At 43.7% G+C, this 14,163-nt stretch overlaps 1 protein-coding gene across 1 annotated transcript; it reads left to right on the top strand.

The window, feature by feature from the left end:
* Positions 1-3,812: 3,812 nt before the first annotated feature.
* LRRN4 (leucine rich repeat neuronal 4) lies at positions 3,813-9,880 on the top strand. The gene is made up of 4 exons (XM_054383791.1): positions 3,813-4,524; positions 5,679-5,883; positions 7,510-7,647; positions 8,554-9,880. The coding sequence occupies exons 1-4, from the start codon at positions 3,831-3,833 to the stop codon at positions 9,878-9,880; spliced, it is 2,364 nt and encodes a 787-aa protein (XP_054239766.1). The 5' UTR covers positions 3,813-3,830.
* Positions 9,881-14,163: the final 4,283 nt, after the last annotated feature.

Consider the following 14,163-nt stretch of genomic DNA (forward strand, 5'->3'; position numbering starts at 1 on the left):
CTCTCCCTGTTCTCTGTAGGAAAATGTCTTGTTCTGTGGACTGACCTGCAAAACATTTTTGTTGGCTTTAGAAGTCATTCTCCAGATTTTTTTTCAGGATATTCTCATTATTAACCATCACTTGGATAACAGCCAGTTAGAAACATTCATCTCCTAAACTTTACAACCTAGTACCATTCTCACCTTCTGCTCTCTCCTTGCTCTGCTTATCTGGGTGTCACTAAGGAATGCAAGGCTCATCCCTAGCATTCCTGCAGGCAAAGGGGGTTGGTGCAGCACTTAATCAGGCTTGGGGAAGGGGCATCTTGTTTCAGCTCTGTGTGCATCACCCATGTGAAAAGGCTGACAAAAATGCCTGCCTTTACAAATGTTCCCCCAGGTTCCCAGTGAAGCTTTTATAAAAGTAGAAAAAAGAAGAAGAACAACCTGCCACTCACAAAGGGGAAATCTCTGCCTGCTGCTAGCAGATGATTTCAAGGAAATGGGTGAGAAAGGGCTGCTGTCTGCCCTGGGAAACCTTCACCAACACCTGGGCAGCTGTTTCAGTAGTACATTAGCAGTAATAATAGAGTTTGCAGCTAGGCAAAAAAAAAAAAAAAAAAAAAAGTATGACACTTGCCTCAAAACCTTGGAATCTAAAAGCAGAGACAAAGGTGAAAAAGAGCAAAATAAGAAAAGCTAAGTTTCCAAGCATGCTCTGCTTATTTCAAGAGGTTATTTTATCATTGAGAAATCAAATGCCTCTGGGTGAAGACTCCACCTCCCTTCCAGCTTCGCTGAAACAAGTGGCCCACTTGCTGGCCACTCCACAATGCTGCTTGTCTCAGCCTCCAAAATGAAATCAGTAAGCATGCACACATTGGAAGTATGGCAGCATTTGGCCCTCCAGGTTTCATAGAAGTAGATTTTTAAGAGATTAAAAATGCTACAATACCCAATGAAAATTGTCTGTACACACTGAGCTAGCACCAGAAAACACAAATACTTAACAGCCCAAGGAAAGCGAGGCCAGCACTCTGCCCCTTGGCTTCTCAGAGGAGCTTTGCAGCCAGCAGGTGAGCAAGGCCAGAGGGAAGGCAAGGTTTCCATCACCCTGGCACAGACTGGACCTTCCTATTATACCAAATTCTTCAGATTTTTTTAACCTGCTCCGATTTGCCCTTTGGCCCTAAGAGAGCACAGATCTCTGAAGGTACCTGTTAGTGAGCACGCTGATTGAAGTGCAGGGCTGTGAGCTGCTACACCAGGGGTCATCTGAGGGATTAGCCCTCATTTAGGAATTTATCTTGTCTTAGAGTCATGCCACACAAGAACAATATGTACATCTCCCCAGCCTCCAAGGGAGCTGCAATGGCTCCAGAAAGTCCTACTAAAAGACCGTATCTTGTTCTGTGGATGTTCTGGTGTTTTTCAAGGCTCTCTGCCCATGGAGATAATGAATGACATGTTCAATAGATAAGGTCTGCATACATGCAGATGCAAGGTTTATGAGAAAGCAAGACCTTTATCTGCACTTTAGCACCAAAGCAGACAGGTCTGTGTTGCCTTTTGTCATGAACTATTTTGCTGCCCTGACAAATTAAAAGCACTGACTACTATTCTCCCTGGAAATTTTGATCATTAATTGTCTTACAGTAGCAACTGAACAGCCATCCCTTTGCCATTACTTTGGACTGGTCACTATCAATTCATCTCTTTCCAGTTCCTGGCTTTATTCTCAGCCTTTGACCAGCCTATTTATTATTTGAATTGTGGGAATGCTGAGAAACCCAGCTCAGGGCAGGTCCCTCGGTGGGAGACGTTTCATAATGTTAGCAAAGGAGGAGAGAAAGCGCAGGAAGGGAATTCTTCCAAGCCACGTGGTATGGCTGATGCAGAACAGAGAACATAGCCCACGCACAGCAGGACAGGGAGAGGCCTCCCAAGTCCATCATGTGCAGCTTGAAATGCCACAGGCCCTCTCGGTAGAGAGAATTCCTCTCCGCAAGAGCAGCAGGTGAGAGCTTTGCTTTGGACACTTCCAAGAGTCTTCTAGGAAAAGTCATTTAACCTGCACGAACGCTTCCAGAACTCAGTCCCAAGAGTCTTAGAAAGAAATATAAATACTTGGAGCCTTTTATTGGAAGCCATCAAAGCCCGTCTCGGCAGAGAGAGCCTTAGCTTTACGTCATCTTGACCTGTCAGCAAGGAAACACAACGATTCCTCTCCTTTCCCCGGTCAGTGAAAGACCGCAGAGCGGCTCCTATAGACAATGATCTTTTCCCCTTAACCCCCAGCCCGCCACTCCACCCCTTCTTAGTAAACAAAGAGGGAGCAGCCCGGCCTTGAGTGCTGGGAAATAAGACCCCTCCCACCCACCTCCAGCTAGGGCCAAGGGAGCGGGAAAGCTGCCGGGAGCCACCCCCTCTCTAGGCAGGGCAAAGCTGGATGCGGGGGAGCAAGCCTGGAATAAAACCTCGCCTGCGCTTGTGAATAGAGCCGCAAGCAGGGAAAGCTGGGAGGAGAAGAGGCATTGCAGGCTCTGGGCTGAGTCACACCGAAGGCTATAAAACCAAGGCCAGGCAACTGCAGGCACGCAGAGAGCTGAGGCACGAGGCGCCAGGGCTTCGGGACAGGTACGTGCCAGCGGGTGCGGTTCGGAGCCAGGGACTAAGATTGAATCTAAGATCAGGATGCAGCAGTTCAATTCCTCCTATCCTCTCCCTGCCATCTGCTGGCAATACAGCAGCTCCGGTGACCAGGAAGCCCTGAGGCTGCTCAGCTCTTGCCCAGATCCAGATGACAAAAAGCAGACAGGCAACCCAAGTTACAGTATTTCGCTGGTCCCTACTTCAAACCCGGGGTGGCAGCCACAGATGATGGTCTGGGCAAGACCTGGCACCATTCAAGGAATAAATCTGAGGTATTTCATACTACATGGAGCTTACAGTCACCCCCCTCCACTGTAATGTATTTTCGGATGAGGAATGACCATTGTAATACCTGGCAGCACAAAAGACAGCAAGAGGAGCACCAATTTGGAGCTCTGGTTAATTCCTTGTTCTGACATAGATTACCTGCCTAGGTAAATGACAAAGACAAGGTGGGAGTGGACGAGAAGGGAGTACACTGTAACCATGAAAAACATGCATCTTGGTATGCAGGCCTTTGGGCCCCTGATCCAGGAGTTCACTTTTAGTTCCTGACTACTTTCGTTGAAACGTGGTTCAGGAGCTGCATTTTCAGCACATCCTTTCCACAGGATCTGGAGTGTGTAGTGTATCTGCATCACTCACCTGTGGCATGACCTCTCAGATGGTGGGCACTGCTAGCTGGGCTGGAGCAGAGGAAGAGGGCTTCCTCAAAGCAGCTTGTTCAGTACAGTACCAACTGGTATTTGTATACTGGAGTAGCATAGTCATTCCTTGGTATCACTGTGCTGCACAGAGGCAGCCAAGGAGAGAGACTGGGGAGCCCACCTCCTACGCTGCTGCTGTTCTGGGTGCCAGACTGGTACTGAGGGTACTGGCATGAGAACCAGATATATGATACAATTTGGTTGCTTTCTGCATGAAAAACTGTAGGTATGCTTCGACTAAGATGGCATGATACTTCTGTTCCCAAGAGTTCATGTTTACTTAGGCTTAATTACAGAAGAGACATTTAATTATCACTTCCTTCCACTGTCTGGGTGCAATAGGAAAGCACTTAAAAATATTTCACTTATTAATAGCTTGTACCTGCCTGGAGGGATTTAATTTACTTCCTAATGTTGATGTTTTGTTTTCCCTTCCCTGAAACAAGAAACAAACAGACTTTGAAAGTTAATTGCAAGCCACTTAAAAGAAGGATGTTTTCACAATTGCTCACCCTCTCTCTGCTGCTGGGAAACATAGCATCAGCATCAGGCCAGGTGAGCAGAGCAGAGCCTGCAGCATCCAGGGATATCATCACCTTTTTCCAGCTGGCTCAGGAAGACTCTTGGGAGAATGTTAATCTCACCAGCATGTCTTGTGAGGATCAGAAGAACAGAACCTGGATCACCCTGCAGCTGACCAACTGCAGCCTGACAGCTTTCCCCATCTGCCTTCCAGATGCCCTGGAGACCTTGGATCTCAGCAACAACCTCTTAGAAGAGGTGAATGGCACAGAGATAGCAAACCTCCCACGGCTGCGCATCCTCTCACTCAGGCAGAACCATCTTTGGTCAGTTAGATGGGGATCTGAATCCCTCAGCAGTCTCCTCTCCCTGGACTTAAGCTTTAATAAACTATCATCTGTGCCATCATGCCACAGTTCTGCCTTCCCTAACTTGAAGTGGTTGTCTCTGGCTGGAAATCCACTGGTTGAAATCCAGCCACTGGCTTTTTCTTGTTACCCTCAGCTACAGTTCTTGAACCTCTCCGCAACGCTGCTCGGGCAGGATGACAGCAGAGGAATTAGTGAGTCTGCTTTTGCCATCAGCACATCTCCCAGTGAGGCTACAAATGGGCCTGGAAGCACCATCAACATGCTTGATCTGAGCAGGACCTTTCTTGAGAAAAGTAAGTTTCCAGATTTCCCACTATAAACACAGGGCTTGGTCAGGCTAGAAGGAGCAGAAGCCTTCCTGGGATGACAGCTCCCATCCTTGCAAAGTCCAGGATGGAGAGTGAACACCCCACGCTGAAAGCTGCAATCAGCTGATCCAAATGTGCAAGGTACTCTCCAGCTAGCTGGTCATGTAACTGCTGAGGAGAAACCCTCACAGATACCAGCCTCTCAAAGGAAGGGCAGAGAACAGACATCACCAAACAGGACTGTTTGTCCCACTGTAGCCTGTCACCTTTATCCTCATTCCACAGTCAGCCCTGAGATTAGCTCTGGGACACGCAGGAGGAAATTAACTTCTCTTTCCAGACATGCTGCTGAAATCTTTCTTTGTCTATCACCACAGTTATGCTTGCTTTCTATGGCTGCACTGAAGTAGCATAGAGAAGCTTGTGTCAACTACAACTGGCCAAATACTTCCACATAGGGAGACAGTTGATGCCCCAGGCAATTTACAGCATGATTTTTTCCTTTTGCCTGCCTGCCAGCCTCAGTTTACAAGTAAGGTCCTCAGGCAGACAGATGTTAGATGCCTTGCCCAGCTGCCCTCAGCCTGGAGCAGAGCCAGAACCATAAGGGACTCCTCAAACTACAGGTTTCACCTCAACTCACATTTAACAGATATACCAGATTTCCTCCACACATTTGCCTAATTCCTCTTGCAGCAGCAAGTTACACAATTCAGCACTGGGATGGAAAGCACTCTTGTATAAAATCTATTCTTTCCATTTTATGCCTCTTTTTCCTATGCTAGGAGAAATAAGTTATTTGCTTTTCTCACACCTGTCAGGACTTCGTAGACCTCCATCCACCACTTCATCAAACCACTGTTCTTCTAATCTCACCTAATAGGAAAGTTATTCCACATCTCTTAGTTTTATTGCCCTTCTATCTCCCCTTGTTTTCCTCAGCATGACCTGCAGGTAATTCTACAAAAAATGGGATTGCATGGGTATTTATACACTGTTGTATTGATTTTTGTTCTGTGTAATTCCCAAAGACAACAGAGATATTTGCTATCTCTGTGAATTCAAAACTTCTTTCTAGGCAGAAATCCACAGGAATACTCTATTTAGGCGACAGGTATAAATCTTTTTTTCTGCTTCAGTTCAACCAGAGTGGACCAGAGACTTGCACAACCTCAAATCACTTCACCTGACAAAGATGTCACAATTAAGAAGCCTTGATACTGACTTTTTGAAGTCCACACCCAGTCTCCAAGAGCTGAACTGTCAAGACTCCCACTCACTGAGTTTTGTGAGGACAGAGATATTTGACAGTGTTTCTCATCTGAGTCATCTCTTGTTTCAGAAGTGAGTTTTCTTTTTGTGTTCTTCTTCACATGACATTGCCTTTGCCTCACAGTACCATGGTGCCTGGGAGCTAATTTTTATGCAGAGTTTGCTGCTTGTCAAATACATTTTTAGGAAAGAGAAATGGGTTTAGGTGCCATGGACAAACACTGTCTTGTACTCAAACACGCTTGTCATGTAAACCTGACACAGGAGAAGAGCTGTTAACAGCCCAAAGAGGAGGCACAAGACTCATAGCATAGTTACTGGTTGCTTGAGATTGCATCCATCATGCTCCAACTCTTCTGCCCTACTCCCAGTCCAATGGAATTTATTCTAGTGCTCTTAAGATTAGCACAGATCCACTGAAGGCCACATGTGATACAGGCTGTGCTTCCAACATCCATAATGGCAACATCTCACTAGAGATGAGGGTCACTGAGGGTTCTTTGCTCTATAAAGGACGAATCATAGAATGGTTTGGGTTGGAATCTTAAACACCATCTAGTTCCAACCTCCCTGCCATGGGCAGGGACACCTTCCACTAGACCAGGTTGCAAAATCTGTACCTTGCAAGCATGCAAAAAATCCCGTCTCTCCCACTTCTAGTGTGAGAGATTAATTCCTTGTCCAGCATTAGTAAAAGCAATGGTTTTGTCCTTATTCTAGAGGTAACACCTTGTGTGATTTACTTGGGATGTCACACTTGTTGAAATATTAAGGAAAACAAAAGCCTGAAAGTGATTTATCAAAAGAAGAGTCGGTAAACTGCACTCAGAACAAAGAGTATAAAAGAAAAGATTTGTAGAGCATTTCAGAAGATTTCTATAGTATAGTAATATAGGCCCAGATTAGCAGAATATCAGAAAAGAAACATTAGAGCACTGGCTGTGCTCTAGGAATCAGTTTCAGGAAAACAAACCAAATTAAGCGCAAAATGCAATGGATTCCATCCTCAGCTAGGCTGCCACACTGAATTCACATGGCACTTTACAATACCTGTGGGAAAACCAGTTCAGAGCACTAAAAATCATGATCCAAACGACAACAAAGGAGTAGCAGTTAAGGTCAGATAAAGAAGAACATCTGAGCACTCAGACTGCAGGGAGGTCACACTAGAGGTAACACTTTCTAAAGGTAGGACAGCTTAAGAAGTAAAGATAAGCAAGGTCTTCCTGTATTAGTCATTTGACTTAGTAAGGGAGAGTCTGTATTATGAAAGGCAATTAGTAGGAGAAGGATGTTTGTCACAGAGAAAGTCAAGCCATTACAAGAAGGCTGAGAAAGAAGCTAGACAAATGGTTATTGTGTAAAACAATTGTAGCTGAATGCCTGTTGGCAGAGAGGAGAGCATCTTTCTCAGATGACCCTTGCCAAATGCTAGGTCTTTTCCCTTCCTGTTGCTGTTCTCCAAAGGTGTAATCCCTTTAGCATGCTTTTGTTATGCTTGAACACACAGCAGCCACCCTGGGCCCAGAGGCATTACTCTGGACTTTAAAAGTGCAGAAGGGTCTGTTTGTAACTTGGCTATGTCCAAGGGAACTGAGTATGTTGGTTTGTGTCTTACACACGCTGTAATACCGAGCACACTCCAGTCCTTGGAAACTAGCTCAACGTTTGCTAATTATTGCATTTGTCATCTTTTAGCTGTAACCTGAGTTCCTTTAATCCCTGGAATGCCAATTCACCAGATAGCATCATCGTCAATTTGTATGGAAATCCCCTGTCATGCGACTGCCAGCTCTCCTGGCTGCTCTCCAAACCCAAGAAAGTGGTGCTGCAAATGTAAGTGAGGTCGACGAGATAAAAATAATCCTCTTCATACACAAATGTTCACTACCATCCAAATTCAAATTCCTTGTGTGTTGTTCCCTTCCACAAGAGGTAGAAATGCAAAATAAAGTCCCCTTCAGGGACAAAGCATGGCTGATTTATACTTGAATATGAAGAAATGTGATGGGCACATGTGGAACAGTACATAATGTGTTACTACTTGTGGATTCTACTTTAAGGTGAGAATAGCTTATTTTCTATTTCAGTTCATATTTCTGTTAGCTGGGGATTAAAAAAAAAAAAAAAACAACAAAAAAAACCCCGAGCTGGCATGGTGGCCTTCATGAGCCACCACTGGCAGCAGGAAATTGACTTGGCTTTGCAAGAACTTCAGCTAATTATTTTCTCCTTGCCTTCACAATCCCAAAGTCTACATCTGCACAGGCAGTCAACAAAACCTCTTGCAAATAGCACCATTTTCACCTATTGTTTTTATGCCCGCCTACAGTTTTACAGCCTAATTACAATAAGCTGTAGTTAAAAGAAGCACTTTGCATACAGATGATCTCCCTTGCTTTTGACAGGCCACCAAGATTTGTCACCGCAGAAGAGAGAGCAGGGAAGTAGATTAGATTGTTTCTTGTCAGAATGAGTTTAGCAGTTGGATTCTTTACAACAATGTCTGCATAAAGAAAGAACTTGAGCTTAGTAACTTAAAAGCATATCTCTCATAATACAGCTGTAGCTGGCTTACAGATCTTGAGGACCCTGTTATACCTCTCAGCATGTGTGCATCATTGAGCTGTAATAATAAGCCTGGGTTTGGACAGCAGGTTGACAATTACAATCCAAGCAGCCTTACACAAACCTGTAGTGTTCTCGTGCATCTTTATCTATTCTAACTTGTCCTCTCTCCAGGGCTTCAGAGACGTTTTGCAACACATCCCAGGAAGACTGGAGCAGACCTGCAACATCTTTTTCACTGCTAGAGCTGTACAATAAATGCCAGTCTGAGAGAAACACTACATTGCCTGATTCAAGCACGCTTGCTACTGAACATGATGCTTTCAGCCTTATCAGTTACAATGCCACTGCTGTAGTAACAACAGACTCTGCTCTGCTAACCAAAGACACTTACAGCAGCTCCCTAATTCAGAGGAATATAATGAGCACGACAGCAGCCAGCCCAACTGAGACTATGCTCACAAAGGCAAACAGTTCCCATGAGGCTGAGGCAGTTTCTGAACCCACAAGCAATCCACCTTCCTTCTCATCTATAACCACCTCCCCTGGTTTTGTCAAAGAGCTCTATAGTCAGTCTTCAGATTATGGCTTCACAAGTAAAACTGCAACAGATCAGCACAAAAGAGAGCTCAGAACAATCAATGCAACGATTCCCCAGGAAGGCCCATTCAACCAGCCCACCAGTGAGTATTCTACTAGAGCAACAGAAAATCCCAATGCCACTGATCATTATGTTCACTCCTTTGCCATTCACGCTGGGGAAGGTACGACACAAACAAGCTCATCACAGCTGAACTCCACAAGAACCAATGCTCAGTCAAAGTCTGCACCCACCAGATCGCTGATACACTATGTAGATGACTATGATTATGATGGACAGTCAACAGAAACCCCAGTTCAACTGGCATACATCTCCTGTGACTACAATCCTTGCAGGCACCTTCAGAGGCCATGCAGGGAACTTCAGAAGGCATCCCAGTGTTTATGCCCTGGCATGTCAAGGGAAGATGAGGTTCCAGATCCACCAAGACTCGCAGAGGTGTCTGAAGTTACAGATAGCTCTGCACAGATACGCTGGTGTGCCCCAAATTCAGTTGTTCACACCTATGAGCTGATGCTTCATGTCCAAGGCGAGGAGGACAGACAGTTTGTCCTGGACAATATTTATTCCACAGCAAGACAGTACACTCTGTATAATCTATTACCATACACCACTTACCACATTTGTGTGACTGCTTCAAACAAAGCAGGATCAAGCCAGACAATAAAGCAGGAAGTTCTGGGTAACTCATGCACCAGATTTAAAACAAAACCCAGCTACAAGATTATCTTTGTTGCTCTGTCTGTAGCAAGTGGACTCCTTCTCATTTCCACAATTATTTTGTCTGTCTGTCTGTATAAGAAATGTAAAAAGCCTCAGAGTGAGCAATATGGTACACACTTAGTCTCTTATAAGAACCCAGCATTTGATTATCCGTTAAAACTACAAACAACTGATTAGCTCTAGCTAATTGTTCTCTACAATAACCTAGAGCTCACTGTCTCTATCTCCTTGGTATGATTTTGTGAGACTCTCAAAATGTCTTTCAGCAACGCTATGAATTATCAGACTCATAGTCCTCATGTTCTTAAGGGAGAGAAAAAAACAAGAAAAATTAATAATGGAGGTAGCAAAACAGAAAAAAGCCTTTGGATTCTTGCTTATGTGCTAAGCAGCAGCAAACCTGGACACTAACCTTGGAAAGCTGTTTTTATGGCCACCTAGCATACGTTTCATACAGTCAATGGCTGCCCTGCCAGCTGCCTGCCTCCAGTATCCTCTCATGGATACAGCCTATTGAGAGCCAAGATGCATCTAGCTAAGCAAGATAGACTCTGCTTTATTCCCATCAGTGAAGTCTAGTTTCCAATCTCTTCTAATGTCTATCTAAAGGTATTATCCAAAAAGAGATTGTTACTGGTAGGAATGAAAGAAAGGTCTGCTTGGGTTCTGTGGCAAGGTGCTGTGCAGATCTAACTCTGGTGACTACAACTGCTCAGGCCATCTTTACCTCAGGAAAAAGAAACATGAAGACTAATTGTAAAAAATGAGAGCAAAACCCTGCAGGATCCTTGGGGCAGGAGTAATTGATTTGTTCTGATTTCATATGGTGTTTTCCACAACTGAAGCTTCCAATTGCACCAAAATACCGATCGCAGTCAGTGAGGAGTGTGCAGTATAGCACTATCCCACATACGGAGGGAGCACATCAGCATTTGCTTCACAGTTGGTTTTAAGCAGATGTGATTGCTGATAATTTACCTCATACAGAGGCAAAGATTCAAGTAATGAAGCAATTTGATGCCTATGTTGCTGAGACTTGAAAAATTAATCCCATCCACCAGCAGCAGAGTTATGAAGTAAATTTTTTAAATGTACTTTTGGGTGGTAATCTCTGCTACAAAAAGAATAAGATATGCTGAGAATCCCAGTTCTTCAGCAGCTTTGAGCATGCCATTAAAATTCAAACAAAAGTTTGTCCTGATCAAATACTTCCTATTCAGAGACCTGAAGGTTTATACTCCAGTAGCTGTATGTTTCTGCTGCTGTATCAATACAAATGTAAAATCCCCCAGATCTCAGAATGAAAGGTACTACACAGTGTAAACCAGTCTGTGTTCTGTTCAGTATTTTTTTTAATGCTTACAGTACTAATAGAAATCAAACCTACAAAGTGAGGTTCTAGTTCTTTGTTAAAGATCTTTGTGTTATCTTTACCATCTACAATGTTTAGTCTGAGATATTAACTCAAACATTGTTATGTTGTTTTGGAACAAACTTTCATAATAATGTTTTTATTATAGTAAATTTGTGTTACCTGGTGTCATAAGAACTTTCATTTTGTATGTGCCCTCCTCACCATTACAGGCTTGCAGCCCATTCCTGCAGGTTTGTCCCTTCCTCTACACTACTGCTGGGAATGACACGAGCACTGGTCAGATGCTCATTGCAAAGTCCTGTATCTGTCCAGAGCTTGTCTGAGCTCCAGGACTCAAAACTCACAATGGAGGCAAACTGCAAATGAAAAATCTGGGATGATGTCACCCCTTACTTTGAAAAATCTCTTTTATTTTGATAGTTCAGACCTTTCCTAGTTTGGACTTAAGTTTTTCACATTTATTTCAAGCCTGAGTTCTGCTGCATTTTCGGGAAGGTCTGGTAAACAGGCACACATGATACTTGAACTTCATCTGAAGTGAGTAGGAGCCTTCAGTCTGACTCATTATTCCAAACTGGGGAAGAGATCATAAACTCTGTGTTTCTACCACATAGCTCACTGGGGTCTTTGGTATTATCAGAAACAAAGTGGAGAAACATGAGATTTGTGAATAGCAATTTACATAATCTTCAAGATTAGTTTGAGGGGAGGATGACAAGATACTGCAACTGAAAATATTGTTCCATCTTAACTATGAGTTAGTCAAAAGCAACAACTTCTAAAATATTTTAACTGTGCTTTCAAAGAAAACTGATGCATTCTTCCAGAAAAACTGAATCACCACATTATCGACTCCAGACTTTGTATTGTAGCTGCACCTACTGACTTAGAAAGTAAACTCTAAAAACCAAATATTTTAATTAATGGGGCCCATTTACTGGTTTCTACATAATCCTAGTATAACTGCAGAAAAAAATTGTCATCCCCATTCCCCAACCTCAAACCCCACAGCTATCATTCCTGTAGACACAACTAATAACCACTTTCAATGTTTCCTATATTTCCATCACTGAGGATTGACACAAGCAGCAGAGCCAGCTCTCTCACTACTGCCTTCGACTGGGGCAGTGTAACTTCCCCACCCACACAAAGCCATGTGAGAAAGTTGCCCAGCTCTGCTCTGCCTGGTTGTTCCTCCTCCTCTTCCTGTTTACATCCAACTGCAAATTCAGTTTGTACATCCAACTCCAAAGACATGAACCCTTGGCAGCATGACTGAGATACACATCTCAAACAATTTTAAAAGATAACAAAAGCCAACCCATTAAAAAACTTTCAAAACTAACAACTCACTTTCACAGTTCAACCTGTCCTGTTTGCCTGAGAAGAAGCTGACTTGGGAGAAGCGCAGAGACCATTTAAATACATTTTTGAAGAGCCGGTGTAATTTTTTGTTCTGGCTTTTCTTCCCAAGAAGAAATAATCTGCATTTCTAAGAACCTTCTCCATTCGCACATCAATGTTTTCTATGCAGAACTAAGTTCAAGCAAAGAAAGCCCAGAATAGCCAGTGATGCATGTAGGTACACCTCCTGGGTGCCATGGCCAAAGGGCACACTGCTCCATCTCTAACTCAGCATCCAAAAAAAATCAGCCATAGAGCCTTACGTAGTCTCCCACACAGCAGAAACACTCTTGGAAAGCAGCCCAGTAAGAAAGCAGCTCTCTAAGGGTCAGAACTCACACAAGCAAAGGCCTTGCTGTCTCAGGGAGAACAAAGAGGGATCACCTTGTCTTCAGTCCAACAAATCCAATTTAGAAGGCCCTGTCCTCGGTGACAGAAGCAGTGGGTGGAAAAGCCCAGAGCAGGAGAACAAGGTGCATCAGCCTTATCTGCCTTCATGGCCTGCTTTTGAGAGCTGGCCCTGGCCGGAGGCATGAGGGGCATTTAACAAGCCAGCTGGGAGACAGCACAGCCCAGGGTAGGAAGGTCACATCATACCACTGTCTTTATCTGCCTCTTTATGTTAGGGTGCAAAAATCAAACCCCCACCTCACTTCAGCAGGCACAAACATACTTCTCTGTAGTGATATCCAGAAAAACACATTCATGTGGTGGCAGAAACAAGGATGCCTCTGAGGGTATAGCATCTTACTTGCCAAAAAGCATTCATGCTTTGCCTGTGAAATACAGAGATACTGATCACAGGTGTGGACATGTTCAGTGTTTGCAGAAATAGATATTAATAAAAGAACATGTTTGAACTCCTGGTGCCTTTTCATGTTATCAGCTGTCCAAAGTATGCAGGGTTTGTTCTGAAACAGGGCAGTGTATTACAACAGTAATTCCAGCTTCTTTAAAAAGTAATCAAGCAAGACAACAAACAATATTCTTTTGAAATATATTCAGAAAATTCTACTTCATAGCAAGGCTGGTGTTCTGCTGTCATCTAGAGGGAGAGGGGGGAATCATCTTCCCAGGTACTCTCCCACATGGAAATACTCTTTCAGCAAAGAGCTTTTAGCTTGCACCCTGCCGATCAAGGCTCGTTAACTTACGCTACTCGTGTGTTTGTACGCCCCAGCTATGGCCCCTCTACAGTCTCCATTTTCACTGCTAGAGATGACCAACTCATACCTTCAAGCTGACATTTCTCATGCCACAACACATTTCTAAAAGTTCTTTGACAATGTAGCTTCTTTTAAAGTACAGTCTTAATTAAAAAAAAAATAATAATCCATAGGAATCCCTCGTAACAATTTTTCCACAGAATTAGCAGTGTTCACCCTAGTGTCTCAGCAGAACAAAATCACTATAAACAGAGTCTTTTTCTTCTCTGCCAAACTACAGCATTGTATTTTGTGCTGCTACTTAATCCTCACACTTCAGTGCTGGATGACATTACTTCTAGTACACTTATATAAGCAGATAATACTTCCATGGCACACTGTGTATTTCCTGACATATTACCACAGTGTATAGCCTCACTTTTCCTAGATCCTTTGCCAAAAAGCTGGGTGAGACACCTTCTCAACTGCTTACCACAGCTTTCAGGTTATATATTGTTTTAAAGGAACATCAGGTT

The sequence above is a fragment of the Indicator indicator genome, chromosome 9 (genome assembly GCF_027791375.1).
Source record: "Indicator indicator isolate 239-I01 chromosome 9, UM_Iind_1.1, whole genome shotgun sequence".
Lineage (NCBI taxonomy): Eukaryota > Metazoa > Chordata > Aves > Piciformes > Indicatoridae > Indicator > Indicator indicator.